The 27112-nt window shown below is 45.2% G+C and overlaps 1 protein-coding gene across 1 annotated transcript in view; it reads right to left on the bottom strand.

Moving 5' to 3' along the window:
• LOC137536938 (zinc finger protein 585A-like) overlaps positions 1-17319 on the bottom strand; it is a 37466-nt gene extending 20147 nt beyond the window's left edge. Inside the window, exons 1-5 of the mRNA XM_068259109.1 lie at positions 17283-17319; positions 15697-15775; positions 15488-15579; positions 14319-15354; positions 10771-12033 (exon numbers count right to left, since the gene is read on the bottom strand). Of these exons, the coding sequence (XP_068115210.1) occupies positions 10771-12033; positions 14319-15354; positions 15488-15579; positions 15697-15730 (2425 nt within the window). The 5' untranslated portion in view covers positions 15731-15775; positions 17283-17319. The remainder of the gene's footprint in view (positions 1-10770; positions 12034-14318; positions 15355-15487; positions 15580-15696; positions 15776-17282) is intronic.
• Between the last annotated feature and the right edge of the window lie 9793 nt (positions 17320-27112).

Consider the following 27112-nt stretch of genomic DNA (forward strand, 5'->3'; position numbering starts at 1 on the left):
AGCGCTGCAAGGCGAGAGAGCTAACCACTACGCCACCGTGCTGCCCATCAGGCAATAACAACGGAGCAATAGCATATGTGGTCAGTAGAAGAGCCAGGCACCTCTGTGTACACTGAGTTTAAACTGGGAGATTTTAACTATGTGGGTTTTATTGTATTTTAACCATGGAATTTGACCTCAATAAAATTGTTTCATATTTTTGCATTACAATGTGTGAATAGTAGGTTACTCTATATCAACTTCTTTGACCAAGATTGGCTCCTTTTCTAGTGTTTTGCGTGTAGTCTTGCCTAGTCAAGTAGGTCTGAAAGTGTTTTTTATCACTGAAAGGATCTTTATCACTCAGTACTCTAGTGTTACACATATTTATTGTAGGATTTGTATAAGCTGTGACAAAGAAATGTTTTTCTTTCAAGGGTATTTTGGTGTTGCTTATCTTTTGGAGGCTGCCATATTTATGTCCTTATAAATAATACCAGTTGGCTGGCTGTCCTGTCGTTCTTTAGCTGCAACAGTGCCTGAAACAAGCATGCAGCTAATCCAGTCAGACTTCAGTCAGAGCACCTGATCTGCATGCTTGTTCAGGGTGTATGGCTAAGGGTATAATGCCTGGTACACACAATGCAATTTAACAGACAATTGACGGTCGAATCAAATATTTCCAGCAGGTCTGTTTTGATTTCCGATAATTTTTCATATCGATTTTTGTATAAAAAGTGATCGGAAAATCAATCAGAAAAATGATCTGAAATGAGATCGGACCTGTCAGAAATAATGGATTTGACTGTCAATCTGACAGAAAATTACATTGTGTGTATAAGGCACTAGAGGAAGAGGATTAGCAGGACAGCTGTATGATGCAATGACTGTAAGCACAAGTGTGCCAGCGGATGGACACTATAGGAGTGGTCACCGTGGAAAAGACAAGCCGGTCTACTAGGTGACTGCCGCTCACTTATATGTACATACAGGGGACAGGTGGCACTCCACCATGCATGACAAACATAGCTGCCTGTAAGTGCCCAGAAGATTCCACAGAAGCAACTGCCAGTCAGTTACCACACAGCTACCAACTGCTCACGTGAACAAGTCCCTTAAAGGCCCACTAGCATGAACAAATGTAATATCCTTGGGTGTATAAGATATATATACACCCATACATATACCCATACACTCATACCCATACACCTATACATATAAGATGCACATTTGTCCCTAAGTAAATTACCCTATACATTTTTTTTTCCTATTTTGCTGTCACATACAGTAGGCATTAAAAATAGGACAGTTTTGACAGTTTTTATTCATTAGGGAATCCTAGGAATTCCTTTATTTTCTGAAACACTCCCTGGATGCCAGTGGCACAGTGCAGCTTCCAGTAGAGTGTGCACACCAGGAGACAAGATGGTTGGCATCTTTGTATAGGTTCAGGGGGTGCTTTTAAAAAGAATCAAGGAAATACTGAGAATTCCCCATGAGGAGATGGAGTAGTCCAACTATCAGAATGGTCAGATTTGTACTACTTACTGTAAGTGACAGAGACATAGGCAAAACGTAATTTATAATGTATTTAACTCTGGGACAAATGAACCTCTTATATGTTCACATAAACATTTTACACTTTACAATTTTTGTGGTCCTTTAAAGAGGAATTAAGCAGAAAGGGGAAAAAAATAAATCAATACATTGCAAAGTGAGAAGTTAAAAGATAGAGAGATCAAGAAATGATTGATATTTGCCATGTTATTTGTTCATATTGTTTGATCCACAATCAGCCTGCATATAATCATCTTTACTACTGGCAGATAAGAAAAAAAAACAGACTGCACCAACTGCCATTAGCTATAACCACACCACCTAACAATGTGATAGGCTAAAAGGTTGGTTTTGTATAGATACACATATACACAGAGGGAGATACTGGTTGCTTGGCAATTGAAAACAATTATTTCCCACAATGCAACAAGGTTCACAGACAGAACACTGTCAGAACCTTGGTCCTGACATCACACTGTAGCAGGGGGTTCCCCACAACATCAGCCATACAGACCGGCCTGATGATCTATTCGAGAAAAGGTACAGATTTTTCATGGGAAGGGGGGTATGGGCTACTGATTGGGATGAAGTTCAATCCTTGGTTACAGTTCCTCTTTAAAGAGAAACGGTGACCAAGAATTGAACTTCATCCCAATCAGTAGCTGATACCCCCTTTTACATGAGAAATCTATCCCTGTTCACAAACGGATCATCAGGGGGCTCTGTATGGCTGTTATTGTGGTGAAACCCCTCCCACAGGAAACTCTGAGAACAATGGTCCTGGCAGTTTCCTGTCTGTGAACCTCGTTGCATTTTGGGCTATAGCTGTTTACAGCGGTTTCCAACTGCAAACAAAAGCAAGCAGCAGGTACTTCCAGTGACATCACCTGCCAGCAGTAAAAATGTCACCATGTGATAAATGTCAGAATGTAAATCAGGGAGAGGAAAGCTTTTACAATGGGCAAACATTGACTAAATCATTTATACATAATTATTGTAAAAATGAAGCACTTTTTTATTACATTATTTTCACTGGAGTTCCTCCTTAAGTGCGTTTAACTACCCACCCGTCCATACAACAAGAGTAACGGTATTGAAAATATCCCAGGTTTACACAATGATTAACTTGATTTTGTGTCTGTTTTTTAAATCTTGTTCAATAGTTGCTGAAAAGAAAGTCGCTATGGAGTTGATTCACTTCTCACCAACAATTTCTTCTCACCTATTTTTTGCCTCATCTACCAAATATATTTTCAGCACTTTGGAGGGAAAAAAATCACTCAGAAAAGTTGATTCTGATTAACTTCATTTGAATATTACTTTTCTTGCCTTATTTTTAGTATAGAATCTGAATCAACTCAGAATCCTTTGTATCTCATTGACCGTCCCTACTCGATCATTACACCTTATTAGGTTCTCACTTTTATCATTTATATGCAGTGATGGCTGTACAGACCTTATGGTGGTTACACCTGCACTTACCTGCAAAGCCGTAGGCCGGTTTTAGACGGCAGATTGGCGGAAAACAGGCATTCGGGGATTACCACGTTAGTACGCAGTAATCCCCGTATGGCAGCTGGCCAAGCAGAAAGTGACGCTCACTTCCTGTTGGCCAATCAATGACGTGCGCGGAAGTGTAGTGGTAAATACGCTTCCACACATGTGCAACACGAAAAAATACGGGGGGGGTCATTTTAAAACATGCATGTCGCCATAGACTTACATGACTTTTGGTCCGCCGCAGGAACCGCATGGCAACGTAGATATACGCTCGTGTTAGATAGGGCACTTCTTGCGCACCGTGGGTAATATGAACTACTCTATAGACTTTCGTTGTCCTGCGCTGTGGTGCAGTAAAAATATCGCACCACCTCAGTGTGATACCAGCTCTTTTTAATTAAATTAAGAGTTAAATAACATAAATCAGGAAAAGAACAACTAGATAAAGAAGCTGAAAACAGGTTTATTAATTGCAGTGATTATATCTGAACGTCAAATACTCCATCTGAGCATCATCACACACAAAAAAAAGCACAATATAAGCTCTCTTATTACCAGTCCAGATAATCAGGACATGTTTATAAATCTCTGTGGGATGGGGGTAGGGCAGGAATGGTGGGGGAGAGTGGCGTGGCAGGAGCTGTGGGGTAGGGAGCAGTGTGGGACAAGGGTGGGGGAGGAGCGTGGGGGGAAGGAAGGGTGTTGGACAAGGGTGAGGCAGGAGTGGTGGGGGAGAGTGTGGCGGGGCAGGAGCGGTGTGGGGAGGGTTGTGGGGCAGGAGCGATGGGGGAGAGTGGTGGGGTGGGGCAGGAGCTGTGGGGGAGGGGATGGGGAAGAGTGGTGGCGAAGAGTGGCGGAGCAGGAGCAGTGTGGGAGGGAGTGGTGTGGGACAAGAGTGAGGGAGGAGTGTGGGGGAAGGAGGGGTGTGGGACAAAGGTGAGGCCGGAGTGGGCGGGGGGAGAGTGGCGGGGCAAAAGTGGTGTGGGGCAGGGCATGTGGGGGAGGGAGGGGTGTGGAACAAGAGTGGGGTGGTGGGGCAGGAGCTGTGGGGGGAGGGGACAGGGCAGAAGTGGTGGGGGAGAGTGGCAGGGCAGGAGCGGTGTGGGGCAGTACCTGTGGGGGAGGGTTGTGGGGCAGGAGGAATGGGGGAGAGTGGCGGGGTGGGGCAGCAGGAGCTGTGGGGGAGGGGATGGGGGAGAGTGGTAGGGCAGGAGCGATGTGGGACAAGGGTGGGACAGGAGCTGTAGGGGAGGAAGCGGTGTATAAGGCTTGGTGGTGTATTCTCCACAGTCAGCATGCAACGCATGAGCTGGCGTGGAGGAGGTAAACACACCAGCACAAGGAAACAGGCTATCCCTAGTATAGTGGAGGGGAGGACTGACTCCAATAGGAGATTGTGGCGCACAGAGCCGGTGCAGATCTGACAGCCACAAACAATGCTTTCGTTATAACGTCTCAGCGCAAAGTAGCGCTGAGCGCATAAACCAGAACTGAGGAGATCAGGACAGGTAGACAGAATGAACGCTTGCTAGCTAGCGGCTACTTAGCGATAGCAAGCGTCCAAAACAAGACAGACTGGAATGAGGCAGCCAATGCGATTGCAGCGATGGCGTGCCTCACAAAGACAGGACAGGATAGTCAGGAAATAGCAGGATCAAGATAGATGAACGTAACACAGACAAATATACAATAAGTATGTTTTCCTAGCGTATTACAATTACAGCTATCAATGAAACTATTTGTAACATCTGACTAACATATGTATATATCGGCAATGAACCGATATATGACATAAGCAGGAACGCTGACTAGGACTGGAGTAATACAGGGAACAGGACTCAGAAGGATTCGCTATCTCTTCGCAGAGATGAACGCAATCCACAAACAGTAACAGAACAGGATTCAGAAGGATTCGTTATCTCTTCGCAGAAATGAACACAATCCACAAACAGTAACAGAACAGGATTCAGAAGGATTCGTTATCTCTTCGCAGAGATGAACGCAATCCACAAACGGTAACAGGACAGGATTCAGAAGGATTCGTTATCTCCTCGCAGAGATGAACGCAATCCACAAACGGTAACCAGGAGCAGGGTAACTACCTCAGCACGGGTGGTCACGGTACGCGCAACCTACCAAAACGTGCTGGAAAGCTGTCTAACTGCACACAGGATATAAACAGTTCGTGTACGTATACATCAGCGACACTGATGTATCAACGTAACACAAATACAAGGAAAATAATAAACGTGCTGGTATGCATATATATTGGCAATGAACCAACATATGATGCAAAGACCAGCAAAGTATCTTTAGAACAAGAAACACGATCGAGGGCTGAAGCGACAGCAAGACAGGCTTAACTGAAGCTATGAAAACCCAAGGAAACCCTGCAGGAAGCAGATCTTTATACTGAGGTCATCCAATGGGAGCAGACATGCAGATTCCCACACAGGTGAATGATAATCAGTCACAAGCTGACAGCAGGGAAAGACAGACAAAGCTATGCAGCTTGCATGGAAAGACATCAGAACTGCCTGAGCTGCAGCACTACTACTTCCAGCAACACCTGCTGCAGCAGCGATCATTACAGTACCCCCGCCCTTAAAAGCGGATTCCAGACGCTTTTCAAAACTGAAATTCCCAACAAAACAGTCTGACTGATAATTCATGATGACCGGGACAGCCCGGCAAGACCGAATTCCAGAATCAGTCCCCACAAGACTGGACCCATCAGAACCAGAACCTACAGAACCATGCCCATCAGTACTACAAGCCCCAGTGTGACACCCATCAGAACCATGATTTCCAGAAGAAAGCCCTCCGAAACTCCCTGAGCGATACCCACCGCCTTCCAGGAACCGTTCAGAAACGCCAAAGCCTTTGCAATGCCCACCGGGACTGTCTTTACCAACACAAAACCCACTGTTGAACCAGTCCAAGGCACCAGGACAAGTTTTCTCAGAGACCGCCCAGAACACCTTGAAGCTCCAAAGAGATCCCCATAGGTCAGAACGCCCCTTAGGCTCACATGGAGAACTATCAAGAACCCCTATGGAACCTAGGGCAATTCCCGAGTCAGGGCCACAAGGACAAACATCAAGATCAGGGCTTTCAGGGACCAGAACCATCTCTGGGCATGCAGGCAGACTGGCAACATCAGAACATGTTCCCACTAAGGAAGCATCAGAGCACGCTAACACCTTAGACACACTTGGGCATTCTGGCACACAAAGAACATCTGGGCACACTGGCACAAGAGAAACCTCTGGGCATGTCAAGGAACTGTGAGCCTCAGGGTCAGCCAAGACAGGACCAAAACCAGGACTGGCCAAAAAAAAATCATCATGAGTAGACTTCGCAACTACTGGACTTTTACACGAGAATGCAGGATCAGACTTAGATGTCGCTGATTCCAGCAAAGTCAGTAACAAATCAGATTCAGGGGCACTAACAAGACAGGACAAATCTTCTGATGTATGCACTGAACCAGATAGGGACTCCACAACTACCTCTGGACTGGACAGAGACTCATCTAATACACTGGATTGGAGCTCATGAGGCGCTGCAGAACAAGTCAGTATTGCAGCAGCCCCCACTGGACTAGGCAAAACTGAGGAATTCCCTGGACAGGAAGGGGACTCTGGAACCTCTGCCACAGCGGCCAGAGAACCAGAATCTTTCAGGATACAGGGCTGGGTTTCAGGAACACTCATCAGACCGGACTGAAATTCTGAGATTTCTATTATTTTGACCAGAGAATCAGAATTATCCATGTTACAGGGCAAGACTTCTGAAACATTCAGAGGACAGGGGTGGAGTTCCTCGGCTGTTACAACACTGGAGAGGGACTCAACAACATTGGTTAAATCAGACTGTATACAGGGCAAGGTATCTAACACACTTGCTGACGAGGACAGTATTTCAATGGCTTCTGCTTTGCTGGGCAGAAATTCATCAAGTTTTATTAGAGCAGACTGTAATTCCAAAACAGCTGCTAGACAAGTGAATATTACTGCAACACCAACTGAGGTAAGCAGTGCCTCAGACTCCTCTGCTAGAGGGTTTGAAGTATCCAAAGTACTGGGTGAAGCATAAGACTCTGCGACCACAGCTTCACTGGACAGGATCACTGAACAGTCCATATTGCAGGGCAAAACCATGGAAGCACCTGCTGGACAACATAATGATTCTGTGACCTGAGTTTCATTTGAGAGATCTACTGCACAATTCATGGTACAGGGCAAATTTACTGGAACATTTTCTGAACAAGGTAATAATTCTGCGATTTCAGGTTCACATAGCAGATGCTCTGAGCTATTCACGAAACTAGAGCGAGGTGTAGAAACAGGAAGATCAAGACACAATGTTTGCGCATCTGAATCACCATTCATTTGTAAAATTGGAAAATTCAGATGCTGGGGTTCTGAGGTTTCTAGACAGGATTGCTGGGACTCGGAAACTGATGTAGTGCATCTATTGGCATCTGCTGGATCAGACAGGAGTTGAACTTTATTAACACAGGTAATTTCTGCAGAAGTGTTTGCAGAGGCAGGCAAGATTTTTCTGGTGTCTGTTTCACTGAACAAAGAGTCATGAGTACTGGCTAGGCTGGACTCGGAAGTCAGCAGGACCTCTGGATTCTCTGCTGAGAAATTTGCGCAGGGCAAGGTTAAGAATGTATCAGTGGCTTCTGTTTTACTGGTAAGTAACACTGAGTTATCCATGGTACAGGGTGGAACTGTAGGAACTTCAATTTCACACAAAAAGAGCTCCGAATCACCTGCTGAATCAGCCAAAGGTGCTGAAGCAGGCGGGTCAGAACGCCAAATTTGCGAATTCGGAGTCACATAAAAATCATCCAAAATCAGTTCCCACACATCAATCAATGGAGCCACAAAGTCATACCCACACACACCAGTTTTTATTAGGTTATAGGCAGACTTAATGCATGCATTCAATACTAATTCACTTTTTGCACTGTAAAATTGACAAAATGAACTTGAATCATTCTTCCATTCATTGACCAGAGCTTCCATCTCTCCTTTCTCAAATGGAGGATTCCAAGCATACTTAACAGGCAGATCATGGTTTGCAGATATGATTGTAGCAGGGACATATATTGGGTTAATTAGCAGGTGATTGGCAGATTCCTTATTCCTAAGAATCTCCAATACCTGTAGCAAGTGCTGAACTGTAGTGTATGCAAACTTTCCTTGCTTCACAAATAAGTTGATTTGTTCAATACTCTGTAATATCTCCTCATAATCATACTCAGATAATTCTTTTAAACAAAAATCTTTATTTTCCCTAGCCAGGGAGGAAAGTTCATTAGTAGTTTCATAAGTCCATTTAACTCCCCAGAAAGACAATTGCATTTCATTATCTGTTAATGGCAGAATCTCATTATAGGTCTCAGTCGCTAAGGATAACGACTCTGCAGATCGGACACGTTTCTTAGAACGTTTGCGTTTTGCCTTAGACCCTGCTGTTTTTGGTGATTTATTCAAGGCTGCAGGAAAATTATCAGTAACACTTTCTGCTTGCTGAACATTTTTGCAAGCAATTGAAGGAGTAGCTGATTGGCCTGCTGCCAGGAGTTCATTAAGAGGAAAAGGCAATGGATCTATGCGCAACCAGTTATGGATCACAAACGCTAGAAATTCCAGCGGTCTCTCTTTCAAATCGGAATGATTGAGAACATCAAATGCCCACTGGAATAATTCCCCTTTAAACAAAATATAACTTAGTTGGAGTGCCCAGGTTGAAACAGGAGTCGCTTGGAGACCAGGATTGGCCACGAACCTGGCACATTCAGAGAAAAACTCATTTTCTGTTTCAGAGCTAAGTTCTTCAAATTTCTTAAAGGAACAGGAACCATAATTAACAGTGTCATACTTTCTGGGAATCCCCCCACAATGGGGATTGGTAATGGGGTTTTCATAATGTAAGGCTTGGTGGTGTATTCTCCACAGTCAGCATGCAACGCATGAGCTGGCGTGGAGGAGGTACACACACCAGCACAAGGAAACAGGCTATCCCTACTAGTATAGTGGAGGGGAGGACTGACTCCAATAGGAGATTGTGGCGCACAGAGCCGGTGCAGATCTGACAGCCACAAACAATGCTTTCATTATAACGTCTCAGCGCAAAGTAGCGCTGAGCGCATAAACCAGAACTGAGGAGATCAGGACAGGTAGACAGAATGAACGCTTGCTAGCTAGCGGCTACTTAGCGATAGCAAGCGTCCAAAACAAGACAGACTGGAATGAGGCAGCCAATGCGATTGCAGCGATGGCGTGCCTCACAAAGACAGGACAGGATAGTCAGGAAATAGCAGGATCAAGATAGATGAACGTAACACAGACAAATATACAATAAGTATGTTTTCCTAGCGTATTACAATTACAGCTATCAATGAAACTATTTGTAACGTCTGACTAACATATGTATATATCGGCAATGAACCGATATATGACATAAGCAGGAACGCTGACTAGGACTGGAGTAATACAGGGAACAGGACTCAAAAGGATTCGCTATCTCTTCGCAGAGATGAACGCAATCCACAAACAGTAACAGAACAGGATTCAGAAGGATTCGTTATCTCTTCGCAGAGATGAACGCAATCCACAAACAGTAACAGAACAGGATTCAGAAGGATTCGTTATCTCTTCGCAGAGATGAACGCAATCCACAAACGGTAACAGGACAGGATTCAGAAGGATTCGTTATCTCCTCGCAGAGATGAACGCAATCCACAAACGGTAACCAGGAGCAGGGTAACTACCTCAGCACGGGTGGTCACGGTACGCGCAACCTACCAAAACGTGCTGGAAAGCTGACTAACTGCACACAGGATATAAACAGTTCGTGTACGTATACATCAGCGACACTGATGTATCAACGTAACACAAATACAAGGAAAATAATAAACGTGCTGGTATGCATATATATTGGCAATGAACCAACATATGATGCAAAGACCAGCAAAGTATCTTTAGAACAAGAAACACGATCGAGGGCTGAAGCGACAGCAAGACAGGCTTAACTGAAAACCCAAGGAAACCCTGCAGGAAGCAGATCTTTATACTGAGGTCATCCAATGGGAGCAGACATGCAGATTCCCACACAGGTGAATGATAATCAGTCACAAGCTGACAGCAGGGAAAGACAGACAAAGCTATGCAGCTTGCATGGAAAGACATCAGAACTGCCTGAGCTGCAGCACTACTACTTCCAGCAACACCTGCTGCAGCAGCGATCATTACACGGTGTAGGACAAGGGTTGGCAGGAGGGGTGGGGAAAGTGGTGGGCTGGGGCAGGAGTTGTGGGGGAGGTAGCGATATGGGACAAGGTTGAGACAGGAGCGGTGGGGAGAGTTGCGGGGTGCGGCAGGAGCTAAAGGGTAAGGAATAGGGCAGGAATGGTGGGGAATCAATGGCCCAAAGGGTTGTACTGCACCAAGAAGTACATTTGTGGTCTGATTGATGCTCAATATATTTTTACTAAAATCTATCAAAACCGAGTCCAAGTTAGTGAGTTCAAAGCCAGGAAGATTATCCAAGAGATATTATATGCCAAGACCAGATTCCACCCTCAAGACTCTTCCAAAAATGTAATCAGCTTTCCCTTGGTTGAAACTTCATCAACTCCTCAAATTTATCATAGTTTGATTCTAAACATAATAGTGTTTGCTATGAACATTCACCATGTCTTATATTAGTATCAACAGCAGTGGGATTTCTGGTGTTTTACCAGTGTTTTCTCATGGTTAAAACATTTCCCACACTCTACACAAGAAAAAGGACGCTCCCCCGTGTGAGTTCTTTGGTGAATAATGAGTGTAGCTCTCTCATTGAAGCCTTTCCCGCACTCTGAACAGGAGAAAGGCCGTTCGCCTGTGTGACCTCTCTCGTGCAGAAGTAGATGTCCTTTTTGACTGAAACATTTCCCACACTCTGAACAGGAAAATGGACGCTCCCCTGTGTGACCTCTCTGGTGCACAATTAGGGCAGATTTTTGACGAAAAGATTTTCCACATTCTGAGCAGGAAAAAGGACACTCACCTGTGTGACTTCTCTCATGTACAAGAAGGTGTGCTTTTTGTTTGAAAGATTTCCCACACTCTGAGCAGGAAAATGGACGCTCCCCTGTGTGACTCCTCTGATGAACAAGTAGGGAATTTTTGAGGATGAAACATTTCCCACACTCTGAACAGGAGTAGGGATGCTTTCCCATATGAAGTCTCTGATGCATAACAAGGTCTGCCTTGTGAGAAAACGATATCATGCACTCTGGACAGGAGAAGGACTCCTCCCCGACGTGCCGTTTAGAATGACTTGTAAGGTATGATTTACTCAAGAAACTTTTATCACATTTGGAACATGAAAATGGCTTCTCACTGGTGTGGCCTTTTTGGTGTGTAACAAGTTCTGATTTACAACTGAAACCTTCCCCACACTCTCTACAATTATAGGACCTTTGCGGAGTAGGAACGCTCTGCTGATAATGAAGGTCTGATGGTGACTTAAAAGAGCTTTCACACTCAGAATACTCGGGCCTTTCAAGGATGTGACCGCTCTGCTGATTTGCAAGATGGGCTTTCCAGCTAAAATACTTCTCACAATCCGAACAGGAGAATGGCGGCTTGTGTGAGTGCATCTTCTGGTGCTGAGCAAGAAGGACTTCAGACTGACATGGAGATTTCTGATTATCTCTCTGAGATGCCTCAGAAAAAGATTCCTCCTGATTAGACAGATCTGTAGCTGTATCGGCTCTGTGACATGGCGGATGGATATCTGAGGGGACAGCTTGTGATTTCTCATAAGACTCCTCACCACTAGAGGGAGCCATTCCACTATCTGCACTGTAACCTCTGTGATGGGTGCATTCAGTAAGAGAATAATGATGTGTGGCCCCATTATCTTCTGCACAATCCCCAGGATGTGACATTGGATGTCCCTCCAAAGTGTTCCCAACATCGGGTCCCCCTGCTGAAGAGAAAATGTTGCAGTTACTTGTGTGTTACTGTTTCCCGTGCAGCAGTCATGGATTTGTTAGTCTAGTAGGAGACCTGGGTTCAAATCTCGGCTCTTCCTATTCAGTAATCCAGCAGCTATTCAGTAAGGAGTTCTTGAGCAAGACTCCCTGGCACTGCTACTGCCTACTGAGTGTGCTCTAGTGAATGTCTCACAGTTGCTTTGAGTCCAACAGGAGAAAAGCTCTATACAAATACTGGAACTATCATTAGTAGTAATAGAACAGCATTAAAGAGAATCTGTAAGAAAAAAAAGAGCCCCTGGGGGGTACTTACCTCGGGAGGGCAAAGCCTTTGGATCCTAATGAGGCTTCCCCTGATCTCCACAGTGGTCGCAATCAAGCACTGGCTCCCCCTGAAAATCCGCAGCAGCAGACGATAATATTTACATTTTAAAGGGACTCCGAGCACCTCTCATGGGCATGCCTTTAAGCCAGATGACTTCCAACAAAGTCGTGCTATGACCCCTCTGGAGGAGGCTCTTGCAATGGTCACTTCCTCTTCCTGCTTCACTCGGTAATGCACTTTTCTAACAGAGAAGACAGGGTGACATGGAAGTTATGACATAGCCAAGATGGCAGCCGCGATTTTTAAATTGAAATCGAAGGAAAACTATTTGATGTAGAACAGCGATTCAGGCATCAAATGAAAGAGGAGAGCACAAGCTACAGAAAGGTATGCATCTTTAAGTACTTTGCAGTACTGGTCAGAGTCTTAAAGGCATACCCCTGAGAGGTGCTCGGAGTCCCTTTAAACCAGCACAGGCAGTACCAACTTCCCCCTCGGGCACCAGTGGAATAAGCCGAGCCTGTTCAGGTCCGCTCTACTGTGCAGCAGACCCGATAGGGCTTAGCTATTTCCTCTGGAGCCCAGATGGGGAAAGATGGTACTGCCTGTGGTGGATCAAATGTAAATATTATCATCTGCTGTGGTCCTGGGATTTCCCCTGTACACATCCCTATGTACTGATCTGAGACAAGCTTATGTGCTTTGGATCATATGGGAGAAAAACGCTTTACAAATGTTTTGTTGTTGTTGATGACTTTGCATCAAACAGCCTAGTCAATAAACCCTTATTCTGGCTTACAAAACATCATGTAAGGGTCGGTTTACACTTGTTTCAAAACCGTATCCATGGCTCCGTTTTTTTTTGCCCTGGACAAGCCACGGATACCAGTGTTAAAATTAGTGGCCGTTTTCATACACTTCAAAAAACATATGCATGGGTTCCGTTTTAGAAAACTGAATGTAGAGTCCGGGTTTTGCCGATTTTTCAGGAGCCTGGATACCCGCAGAGGCAATGAAAGGCAACACAAAAACGGATCTCCCTCTACACAGAGAACTTTTGCACACAAAACGGATGCCAAAGCGGATTGCCTACTGCCTGCTCCTCCCCTCAGCGTCATCTTTGCAGACCTCTTTATCCAATAGAAACACACAGGAGGGAAGGACACGTTTTTGACATGTTTAAAGAGAGTCTGAAGTGAGAATAGATCTCGCTTCAGACCTCATAGCTAGCAGGGGCATGCGTGCCCCTGCTAAAACGCCGCTATAGCGCGGCTTAACGGGGGTCCCTGTCCCCCCAAACCCCCTCCGTGCAGCGGGGGAGCGCTTCCTGGTTGGGGCAGGGCTAACCGCCGCAGCCCTGCCCCATGCGCGTCTGTCAGACGCGGATCTCCGCCTCTCCCCCGCCCCTCTCAGTCTTCCTTCACTGAGAGGGGCGGGGGAGAGGCGGCGATGCGCGTCTGATAGACGCGACTGGAGGCAGGGCTGCAGCCGTTAGCCCTGCCTCCAGGAAGAAGAATACGAGCGACCATTTTCCGACCAACTTTTGCGGGGGGTGAGTTGGGGGTGAAGGGACCCCCGTTAAGCCGCGGGATAGCGGCGTTTTAGCAGGGGCACACGTGCCCCTGCTATATATAAGACCTGAAGCGAGATTTAGTCTCGCTTCAGTGTCTCTTTAAACGGACTGGAAACGTATGCTGCAAAAGCACAACATTTTGAAAACGGATCAGTTTTCAGAAAAACTGATCCGTTTAAAACACATTCCGATCTGCAACCTGACAAGCGTGGACCGAGCCTCAGTGTTACATCATGCCCATTATATGGCATTGCGGTTTTCGAGATCTACTATTTTAATCCCATGTCATGCTTCCAGGTCATCTGAAATTTAGCCCATCCTCCTTTCATTTTGCTAAACAGAGGTTAATTAAAAAAAAACAAAGAAAAGTAAAAAATTACCTGCGTTGATATCTGCTGAACATTTCTTCTCTTCCTCCTGCTCTATTGTTGTCCTCATCCTGTCACCCTCCTCCATAGACAGCTGATCACTCCTCACATACGTCTCGTCTGCTTCCTCCTTAATTGTCCCCATCCTGTCACCCTGCTCCATAGACAGCTGATCACTCCTCACATACGTCTCGTCTGCTTCCTCCTTAGTTGTCCCCATCCTGTCACCCTCCTCCATAGACAGCTGATCACTCCTCACATACGTCTCGTCTGCTTCCTCCTTAGTTGTCCCCATCCTGTCACCCTCCTCCATAGACAGCTGATCACTCCTCACATACGTCTCGTCTGCTTCCTCCTTAATTGTCCCCATCCTGTCACCCTCCTCCATAGACAGCTGATCACTCCTCACATACGTCTCGTCTGCTTCCTCCTTAGTTGTCCTCAACATGTCACCCTCCTCCATAGACAGCTGATCACTCCTCACATACGTCTCGTTTGCTTCCTCCTTAATTGTCCCCATCATGTCACCCTCCTCCATAGACAGCTGATCACTCCTCACATACGTCTCGTCTGCTTCCTCCTTAGTTGTCCTCAACATGTCACCCTCCTCCATAGACAGCTGATCACTCCTCACATACGTCTCGTTTGCTTCCTCCTTAATTGTCCCCATCATGTCACCCGCCTCCATAGACTGCTGATCACTCAACCCGTATGTCTCTTCTTCATTTTTAATTGGCCCTATCTTTTCCTCCTTCTTCATAAACTGATGATTATTCCACAAATAAGTCTCTTCTTCTTCCTTTATAATTATCTCCATCATTTCATTCTTTTTCGAGGACTGCATTTCATTCCTCACATATTTATATTCCTCTTCTTCTTCCTTTTTTATTGTATTCACAATTTGTCCCTCCTCCGTAGACTGCCAACTGTAGCCTGCACATGTCTCCTCTTCTTCCTCTTTAATTGTCCCCATTATGTCACCCTCCTGCCGATCACCCCTCACATACATTCCTTTTTCCTCTTCTTTAATACATATTGTTTTTTCCTCCTAACACAACAAAACAAAACAAAAAATCAAATCGAAAATAATATTTTTAAAATGTGAGCAGAGTATTTAAAAACATAAAGTCTAAAACTTTTTCTAATCCATTTTGAGTTGTAGACTTTCAGCTTCTACCTACCTGATTAGGAGTGGTGGGGTCTTCCTGGGGACAATCCTGAGAATAAAGAGGACCTGTACATCTCTCTAGTGGGTTTCTGTTATTGCATCCATCTGTAGGAAACACATTGATGGAACACATTGTCTCTATGTTATTATCAGATGATGGGGGATCTAGGTGAACCCTCCATACTGCTCTCTCCTTTACAAGAAATGAAAGTCTCCTCTTACCGGGCGATGTGAGGGGCAGCTGATTCTCCATCATGGTGTCCTTATAGAGCTCCTTGTTTCCTTCTATATACTAACCCTCCTCCACGGGGAAATAGACAAGGGCATCCCAAGACAGTAGAAAGGAGAAAAAGACAAATTAGCAGAATGTTCCATATAAAATAAGGAAATTGTACTAAGAATTTTATGTGACTTTAGCCCTCTAGTTAAGCAGTTCCCAAACACTGTGCAGGAGATCAGTGTCTAGTGGATGAGTCTGAAGAGCCGGTGTGCTGTTTTCAGTTTTTCAGTAAGCCTGGAGCTTGTACAGTATGTTTGTGGGGATTTCTCAGAATGTCCTACACCTCCCCCAAAACTGGATGGTAATTAGCGGACTTTAGTGGGGCCCCCCATCTTGCAAAGGTCATAAAACACTTGTGGCCATCATGATCTTCACACCCATGGCAAGTGTAGCCACAAAAACACCTGATCTGAAGCATAGATCCATTTATCGGGGGAGGGAAGGGGTGACGTTGGGGCTCCTCAGGAACTCCTGCACTAGTGTACATGGACACATGTGCAGTCCTTGGCACAAACGTCCTCGCCAGACACAATATGGGTGAAAGAGGCACCCTGGTGTGTATGAAATACTTTAAAAACAAATACAAATGAAAGAAAGGGAGGTAGCTTACCTCAAATAACAAAATCTTTGTAACAACAAAAGATTTTTATTAGCAAGCACAGTCAACGCGTTTCACAGGTTTAAATGGAACCAGAGGCCCCAGAAAAAAGAATTTATACATACCTGGGGCTTCCTCCAGCCCCATACGCACGGATCGCTCCCGCGCCACCGTCCTTCGCTTCCTGTATCTGGTGGTCCCGGGTCCCGTTGGCAGCACGCCGCCAATTGTCCGCATCACAGGGGCTCCCGGCATACCCTTACGCGTGTGGCTGCATAGTGCACAGCCGCAAGCGTACGGGTATGGAGGGAGCCCCTGTGCATGCGGATAATTGTCCGCGTCCCCCGGAAGTGACGGGACCCGGTACCGGCCGATCCAGGAAGTGGAGGATGGCGGCGTGGGAGCGATGCAGGCTTATGGGGCTGGAAGAAGCCCCAGGTATGTATGAAATCTTATTTCTTTTTTTAACGCTGGCGTCTCTGGTTCCCTTTAAGCCCGCTTCCTCAGGCCAATAACAGCGCCAAATGAAAAACCTCATTAGCATAGGGAGCCTCTAGGTATTCATTATACCACTTATAGACCTTATACTAAAACTTATTACGCTATTGGGCTCCCGTCCTTTTTGTGTTTCCTGTGTCTTTTCTCCAGGGTGTCAAGACACCCCTACCATACCACGTCCTCGCTAGACATTGCACCAGATCTCCAGAGCCCATTTTATGGAAATAGAGGGTTGGTACACGGGGTGAAGCTGTGTGATTGCTGGTGATACACATATACTGTACTACTACTATGGGATCTGCCCCACAACATGTTTATTTCAATAGAAAGAGGTGTGTGTATAAAAAAACAGATGTTTGTAGCAGTAGCTTCTACTAGTGTATAGTAATAGTGCAAAACAATGAAATTATAATAAATAAATATCTGTCTTACTAGCTCCTCTGCTGCCAGTTCCAGCAATGTCTCTATCTGTATTCCTAGTTGCCTGTCACTTCCTGCCTGTAAGTTACATCACATCCTGTCCCTCCCCTCCGTGTCTCAGTCTCTACCCTCCACAGAGCAGATGTCTACTATGTACTGCTGTGAGAAACAGAATATTAAAGTTAAAGCACATATGGAGTCTGTCCTGCTGATCCTCTGCCTCTAATACTCTGACAAGCATGCAAATATGGTGTTTCTTATAAAAATCTGACTGGATTAGCTGCATGCTTGTTTCAGGTGTGTGATTCAGACACTACTGCGGCCAAAAAGGATAAGCAGGGCTGCCAGGCAACTGATATTGTTTAAAATGAAATAAAAATGTCAGCCTCCATATCCTTCTCACAAAAACAATAGTAAATAATGTGTATTGGCATTATAATACAGATAAAGTTTTCCTGGCAGAATACAACTTCTGATAGCAGGGAGAGATAAAATACATGAACTATTGACCTTTTTCTAACTCTGGGACACTTAATAGGCTGTCACTGATTAGAGACAGTAAAACATTTAACCTACTTTGTAAATGTTTAAATATAAAATAAAACCCTGGGATACTTAGTCATTTTAGGAGTAGGAGGATAAATATAATTGCTTATCTTATCAGTTTATTTTCACCTCGGGTTCACTTTATACCTTAGGGCTGCATAGCCAGGCTGGACAAATTGCTCTTACAGTATTCAGGGCTCCTTAAAAATTGCAGTCATCACTGTCACTGACAGTCACTCACTTCCTGTGAGTGGCTCTGATACCTCCTCAAGCAAGACTTGCAGCACGTGTCCTGCAAAACTTTCTACTCACTCTTGAGCGAATCTTGAAGACTGTCTTCAAAATGCAGCCAATCATGATAAGCGGCCACTAGCTTCTGTAATGTGAGTGGCTCCAATACCTCCGTGGGCGGGACTTAGCAGTCTCCTCTCCAATCCGCTTAGTTTTGCAGTGAGATGGTCCACTCTGATCTGCGCTACAATTAACCTACGGTGACCAGGCGTCCCGCATTAGCCAGGACACGTCCCGCTTTTGGGGTCCCCTGTCCCGGGCAGCATTGTGTGCTGGACACTGGCCACCGTCGGAGGGATTCCGGTAGGTGCGTCCCTCCTCACCTAGTGTCACCCTCCGCACCCAGTCCTTGTCACCCTCCTCACTTAGTGTCACCCTCCCCCAACCATGTCACCCTCCTCACCTAGTGTCACCCTCCCCCACCCAGTCCTTGTCACCCTCCTCACCTAGTATCACCCTCCCCCACCCAGTCCTTGTCACCCTCCTCACCTAGTGTCACCCTCCCCACCTATTATCACCCTTCCCCACCCAGTCCTTGTCACCCTCCTCACCTAGTGTCACCCTTCCCCACCCAGTCCTTGTCACCCTCCCCACCTATTGTCTCTCTCCCCCACCCAGTCCTTGTCACCCTCCTCACCTATTGTCACCCTCCTCACCTAGTGTCACCCTCCCCCACCCAGTCCTTGTCACCCTCCCCACCCAGTCAGTGCCCCCCTCCTCACCCTAGTGTCACTCTACCCCAACCAGTCAGTTTTACCGTCCTCCCCAACCAGTGTCACCTTCCTTCTCTCCTAGTGTTACCCTCCTCCTCACCCAGTGTTACCACCCTTCCATCCAGTGTCATCCTCCTCCCCACCCAGTGTCACCCTCTCAGACGCACCCAGGGTCACCCTACCACTCCACTCAGCAGATCTGTCCCACCAGCATCCAATGGGTGGCAACATTTAATGCATTGATGTCTGAGGTAACATTTGCTGCACTGACAATATGTGGGGTAATTGTATGTGCATTTCACATGTGCGCTGCATTATACGTGTGTGTGTACAGTATTTTAACATGTGGGAGGTAATGTTTGCCTCATTTCCCCATTTGCTCCATTTCATTTGTTGGAGGTAATGGTTGTTGCATATAATGTGTTGGAGGTAATGGTTCTTGTAGTTCATGTGTGGGAGCCTGGGAGGTAATCCTTCCTGCATTTCATGTGTGAGAGGTAATGATTCTTGCATTTCATGTGTTGGAGGTAATAGTTGTTGCATGTCATGTGCTGGAGGTAATGATTGTTGCATTTAATGTGTCGGAGGTAATGGTTTCTACAATTACTTGATGGTCATAGTTAGCTGCATTTGCTACTTTGGGTTTTTTGCTGCAACGTTTGGCATTTGGGGTGTCATGATTACTAAATGGTATGCTAATAAATAGCATCAAAAAGTTTCTGCAGATTTATCGTCTCCACATCCATGATTCAAATCTTCCGTTTCACCACATCATGGCGGAAATTCTGCTTTCTTATGTGTTTGGCAAACGATGTCTAATTACCGTTAGGGTCACTTTGCCTAACTGATTTGGGAAGAAATTCTGTCCCGCTGTCTTACTATTACACCATTACATTACAGTTAGCTACGCCCATGTGATGTCATGGCCACGCCCGTTTTTTTGCCGCAGCGCGCTTCGCTTGTTAAACTATGTCACCACAAATAAATACACTCTTGCTGCTGTGCCGGAGGAATACCTCTCTTTGCTTCTATTACCTGAATACTAGTTCATTTATCCTCCAGAGCATGCAGTGATACCATGGTGGAGGGTGTCTTTCTGAACTTTTTTAATATCACCCCTGGAACAGATAGTGCAGACACTATTCCTGTTCTCATTTGTTTATCATTTGAATGCTACACCACAGACAACTGCAAATTGCAAAACAGGAATTCTCACAGCCTGAGAGGTGTTATGCTGCAAAATTAACAGACTGTTCCATATATGTGGTTACTGGTCCGCCACATCTTTATTAAAGGTATCCAAGCAGCTTTATTTTTCTGCAGTTTGTTCTGGCTTCTAATAGCTGTAGGAGCTGCAATCCCCCCCCCCCCCTTTCCTCTGCCCTTATTTATCCAATGAGAAGGTGTGAATGTAATAAAGTGTGACTGTCTAAACCTTTTGAAGTACATTGTCCTTTTGTTTGCCTATTGCTATTGCTAATTACTGCTATTCCTTATCTTCCAGTTCCTTCTGCTCTTTCTCCTGATGGCAGGCGGGCAGAAATAGGGCAATAAAAGCCTGTAACAAACATTTTAAATGTGAAAAGAAGAGGTAGAATAATTCTCTAAGTAAAGAACCACATTGTTAGCATACATTTTTAATGTGCTACGGATTTGCCCTGTGTGGTAAAAATGGTGCTCGGTTCACTTTAAGGGGTAATGAGAGACTCCGCCGTGTGAGTGGCCAATAAATATACTATCCCTGGGATTTGAATTGTTATGTAGCTGCTATTTCACTTACTTGCTAGGGGGCATGTTTCTTATTCAGTATTTGTTTGCACGTTATGAATAACATTTCTCACCACTTGGCGGCCGATCGATCACCTGCTTAGATTATTATAATTGGATCAGATGAAAATCGGTGCGGCCAATAGCATGCCCGGTCAACGATGTGACCAATTTTGGGGCAAAATTGGTCACATGCATCGATCGGACATGTTGCAGGATGTAGGGCCGACATGCTCGATTGGGTGCAGGGCGGTAAAGGCACGCATTATCGGGAATAGCGACGAACGCGAACGAATCCCCGGCACTATCCCCCCCGGCACTATCCCATCAGTGTAAAATGTGCCCCATGGAGTATAATTTACGTGTTGGTGTCCACCGTTGGCTCGTTGCTCCGTCCACATACATGCGCCCCACATGGGTGCCGGTGTAAACACGGGCGCATGTGTGATGTAATACACCCCCCCCAACCATCTCACTGCTGATTGGCCATGATCGGAGGTAGTGCATATGCATGAGTTTGGTGATGTCAGATGCTGCGCTCAATTGAAAATTGGATCGAGACAGTGGCACAGTCACCATCCTCCCTGCCCTCTCCAACATACCTCAGATGATGTGAGCCCACTCATGAAACAGCTGTAAGGCGGGGGAGCGCTTCCCATCGGCCCTCCTCTGCTGTTTTATCCACAACAATAAATACCTATGGTGATTTGAGTCCAGTGCCCATCTTGCTCTTTTCTGTCTGAATCACAATACCCAAGTGAAAGGGAGACCAACCATGTGTTACAGTATTTCTTAAGGTGCCCATACATCAGACGATTTATGGGCAGATCGACCAAGACACAGATCAAATCTGATCTGAGAGAGATCTGTTGCCTGCCCATACAACACAGGCCAATTCCCGATCAATTTCAGCATGAAATATCTCAGGAATCGGCCTTGTGATACCCCATTCGCCATAGCCGATGCTGTCCCCCCAATGTAAAATGTGCCCCCCCTTCCCCCGCTGCAGTATACTTTACCCATTGGTGTCCACTGCTGGTTCTGTGCTCCGTCCACATACACATGGTTGCTGGCATAATGTGGGCTCCGAATTAAATCCAGAATTGGCCTTGTGGCGTTACATCCGCCGCCTCGCCAACCCGCCACTGTCCCCCCAATGCTCAATGTTCCCCCCGGTGCACTATACTATACTTGTCCGCGTCCACCAATGGCTCCGTGCTCTGCTGCAAGCCACATACACACATGCCCATGTATTGCAACCACATGAGGCACGTGTATGCGGATTGTGGTGGAGCCAGCAGTGGACGCGAACAGGTAAAGTACAGTGCACCAGGGGGCACATTTAACATTGGGGGGCAGCACCGGGGGGTTCATCACTCATCCTGATATCGCTCGTTGTTACCGCTGCGCACCTGATTGACCACGACAGCCCGACATCTTGCAGCATGTCTGATCAATATGCTCGTCCCAAAATTAGTCGCATCATCAATCGGGCATGCACTTGATAGCATCGATTTTCATCGTATTCGATAATAATTATCGAATCAGATAGTCGATTGGCCACCAAGTCACTAGGGGCTTGATTCACAAAGCGGTGCTAACCTACTTAGCGCGTCTAAAGTCTTTAGACGCGCTAACCAGGGTGCTAAGTAGGTTAGCACCGGATTTCTCAATCAGATCGCGCGCTAACTTTGCGCGCGCAAAGTTTTATGCACGCTAAGTCCCATAGGCTTTAATGGGCACTTCGCGCGGAGCGCCCTGCGCTCTGTGCAGTGCGCGCGTAAAGTTTTACGCGCGTAAAGTTTTATGCGCATAAAGTTTTATGCGCGAAAAGCTTGTTTAGACGTGCTAAGGGGGTTTTCACAGGCGTGCTAACAGTTAGCACCGCTTTGTGAATCAAGCCCTAGATGTATGGGTACCTTAAGTACAGATCCTCACATCCCATATAAGATGCTAGTCTTATATCAGGGCAAGTTGGGATTATTGGTCAGGAAAGAAAGGTAATTGAAAGAATTAGTGATTGTTGAGTCAGGTCGTCTAATTTTCACTAAAGGATACCCGAGGTGACATGTGACATGATGAGATAGACATGGGTATGTACAGTGCCTAGCACACAAATAACTAGGCTGTGTTCCTTATTTTCTTTCTCTGCCTGAAAAAGTTAAACATGAGTTATGCAAGTGACAGTTTCTGTCCAGGTCGGGACTGGGTTGGACTATAGCATAACCCTCACTAATAAGGAATTACAGCCATAAAACACTTTCCTAGCAGAAAATGGCTTCTGAGAGCAGGAATGAAATAAAAAGGGCCAATAGTTCATACATTTTAGCTCTGTCATATTTCAATGAATGTGTCATTGAGCAGAGACAATGAAACAGTAAGAGTTGGTTCACACTAGGTCCGGGAATGTATCCGTGGCTCCGTTTTTAAAACCTGATCAAAACCACAGCCACAGATAGCAATTTTAAAAATAGCAGCCTTCTGCACTAAGTTTCAAAATGGATCCATCTGCGTTCAGGGGGATCCATTCTGAAAAACTGAACGGGAGGTCCAGATTTGCTGCATTTTCCTGGGCCGCACATGGATCTGGATACATGGAGGGGTAGTGGCAGGCAATAGGAAAATGGATCCCCCTCTACACAGGCAGTTTTAGACACAGAAACGGATGTCACAGCCTGTGGGTGAGGAGGGGACCACCATGCTAGAGGGGGAAGCAGCCAGGACGGGGGTAGCAGCGGGGAGGGAGGTCGCCCCCCCTCACCGGAGTCCCCGCTCCCCCTCTAGCTATTTGTGAAAAAACTTGTTAAAATGTAATGTTCACAGCGAGCGGGGAAGTGCTTACCTTCTCTCCACTTCCTCTGCTCGCCCTGTCACTTCCTGCAATGCCGCCCTCCGAAGTATAGAGGGCGACATTGCAGGAAGTCTAGTGGCGAGCGGTGAAACGCGAAGAGAGAAGGTAAGCATCCCCGCTCGCTGTGGACATTACATTTTAACAAGTTTTTGCGCAAGCAGCTGGAGGGGATGGGGACCCAGGTTAGGGTGGCTGCTTCCACCTCCAGTTCATCGGCCCATGGACTGGAAACGGATGCTCCAAACATATGTAAAGCTTAAAAAATGGAAGGGGGAAAAAAATGCATCCATTTAAAACGGGTAGGATCTGTAGACAGACCGGTGTGGACCTAGCCTAAAAACCTAAAACGCAGATTTAAATATAAAATAAAACCAAGATATTTAAAAAAAGAGAAAAAGGTCATTTTTATGGGAAGGATAGATGCAGTTGGTTATCTCATCGTGTTTTTTTTTTTTTTGTGGTTGCAGCAAGCAGTATGTGGGTCGCACGGAGCGAATGCTGTGTGAGAGAATTGGTGAGCATATAAAGAATATCAAAAAGAATGATGAGAAATATCCACTAAGCAAACATTTCAAAGAATGCAATAGAGGCAAATTAAGCATGCTAAAATTTTATGCAATTCAGTCTGTTGCTCAAAACTGGAGAGGGGGAGATTGTATAAAACCATGTCTTAAGAGAGAATCATATTGGATGTACAACTAGAATTTCTTGGCCCCCTGTGGCTTAAATCAGGACATTGAATTATTTGCTTTTATTGAATGAATTGAATAAGCGAGAGGGGAGGAGGAGGAGGAGCCACTGGTGACTAGAGGATAAAATGAACAAGGAGTAGTCAATGGCAATGCTCTGATGAAGAGAGGCGTTCCCTCTTGAAACGCGTAAGCGCTGTTGGTCAGCTGCAAGGTGACGTCACGCAGTACCCTTCCCAGAAAGTTTCAACAGACCGGGCTTTGTTACCAGGCAATCGAGCGCGGACTTCCGAATGTGCGTAGACTGACGGCCGCACTCACGCTGAAGTACTCTGGGGCCGCACAACATCGCTCTACGCCTGTCCTCTTGATCCTACAAACGGTATAAAATAACTTATCCTGGCTTCCCTCCCCCTCTCAAACACAGAATCAGTAAGTGCTTGTTTCTCATGCTATTGAACACTCACAAGATTTGATGTTCTGGATTGTATGGGGTAATACAGCCAATTCATGATTGACTTATAAATACTGCATGCAACACGCTGTTTGATTCCAATGGGAGAAATTGATACCAATATGATGGAATGCTAAGCAAGAGTAATAGACTTTTATTGAAGCAGTGGGTAATATCCATTTGAAAGCCCATGCTGAGGCAGAAGATTTTTTGGGAAGGAATGTTGCTTTTTTAATTGCGCATATTTTTGCATATATTTTTATACATGATTTTAGCTTGTCTGCAGACATTTTTTATTGAATACATGAATGGCCATTTGCTGCATATCCATGATTGAGATAGCTCAGGGTCACTGACCATTAACCATATTGAGCCAATATCTTGCAGTGTATGGAGTGTTGGGTGCAGATTGTTGCTGAATTGGTTGGCTGTGTGATGTTGGGAGATTGATTGTGGGGTTAGTGGATGGCCTTTGCGTATGAGGATTTAATTGTGCATTAATTGAATGCTGTGCATAATAATTTTCAATAAAGCTTTATTAAGCTGAGTGCGCAGGAGTTCCAGTTTATAATTAATTTTCACCTTGTGTTTACTTTAAAATTAGATTTTATTTTAGCAACAAAAGCAAACATTTAAAATTGTACATTCAAAAAACCGGCGGCACATATAGCTATCATATATCATATAGCCATCACAACATTACACAACAGTACATCTTTGCATTTGTGAAGTTATGCATAGTTTGTCATTCCTAAGTAAAGGAGACACGACGGGATAGTCTTTTAAAGCCGGATTGTCACCATAAAAATCAAATTTCAACAGCAACTGGCCTGAGTGCATTAAGTGATAAAGATGCTAATCCTGCATTCAAAACTTTTTCTGCTGTTATGTTGAGTTATCACATACTTAAGGAGCACTGGCCCTTTAGTAGTCCGTGCCAAACAGTTGCATGCTGGGGATTCTTTTTATCTATAATATATTCCTCCTCTTCCATTTATTTTCCTGCCTAGTTGCAAGGTCAACACAGCTCCACTCCACCACTTCTACTGCAGTGCTCGACCTGGTTGGCAAGACCAAAAGATGCAGCACACAAGGGAAGGTCCGCACTTGTCAGATTGAAGTAATCTTTATTAAGGACATATCCAAATTAAAAACTCGGCAGGCATCAGATAGCTGACATGTTTCGGACTCAAGCATCCTTAATCATATTTCCCTGCCTAGCTGATTATCTGAAACCTGATCCCCTGCTCACTTGTGTTTACAAGCAAGGCTGAGGTGACTCAGTGATTAAAGGAGAAAAGAAAAAAAGTAAAGGGCAGAAATGACATCAGGATTTAGCCTAAACTGTGGGCAAAAGACATGGTTTACCCCAGGAACAGAATTATCTTCATTTACTATATAGAATTCACTGAAATCAAAACGTGGACAGTACAATACATGTGTTATGTACAGTAAGTAGATCAAGTATTTATCTACTTATATATGAGTATTTTTCCCTGGCATAGTATGGCTCATCCTACTGTTTTAAGATGTGGTGATCTGTTCCTCTTAGTAGAACAAGCTCACAGTGGAGTTTTTCTGCCTGTGAATAAATCAAATTCTTATAAATATACACTTCATCCGAGGTTGTGCACAATTCTCTGCTCTTTTTCTTCACTGGCTGATTGACATTTGTGTATTGACAGCTGCACGGTTCATGTTACACCATATGGTTAAAACAAGGCAAACTGTTTCCTTCTTTTTACATTAGCATATGCTTTTCAAATTGCTGGCACTTAGAATAGTGCTCATAGTGCGGACCCGCCCTGCAGGGGCGTAGCCACAAATTATGCCCTCCCCCCCCCCCCCCCCATTTATGCCGCTGGCTGTAGCCCTGTACGTTTTTGACCCTATAGATAAGTGTTTTTCAAACTCCTGATATGCTGACTAAAATGTTACAGAGCACAGCTTATATACATTTGAACATGAGAAGGCGATACAGAGGACCCGATGAATGTCCAGTAAATTTGCCATACATTAGGGGAGCAGTGCCAATAATGCATGTGGAGCTACACCCTTATAGTTAGTCCTGGAATGATTGCCGTGCGCTATGTGTGCACAGCCAATTTGCCGGACTCTCGTACATCAGACCCAAAGATCTATTGCTCATATAAGTGTCATTAAAGCGGACCTGAACTCAGAACTTCCTCTCTACTCTAAAAGTTAAGCAACAGATAACAACCTTTAAAGAAAATCATTTCTTTGTTATAGCTGATACAAATCCTGCAATAAATCTGCAGTGTGTCTACTTTCTGCTTTTATGGAAGCAGACATTGGGTTAACATCCTGTGTTTACAAATCTGCTGCTCTGCAGTGGCAGAGAAGATTCCTGAGCTGACACCTCAGAGATCAAATTACAGTTGTGATTAGACCCAACTTAGTCATTACACACTGAGCAGAGAGGAGCTGTGGAGCTGCAGTGGGAGGAGGTTGGGCGGGGTCAGGTGACCTGATGTGTGATGGGGAGGAAACTTCCACCCTACTGGCAATTA

Source organism: Hyperolius riggenbachi, chromosome 10, assembly GCF_040937935.1.
Source record: "Hyperolius riggenbachi isolate aHypRig1 chromosome 10, aHypRig1.pri, whole genome shotgun sequence".
Classification (NCBI taxonomy): domain Eukaryota; kingdom Metazoa; phylum Chordata; class Amphibia; order Anura; family Hyperoliidae; genus Hyperolius; species Hyperolius riggenbachi.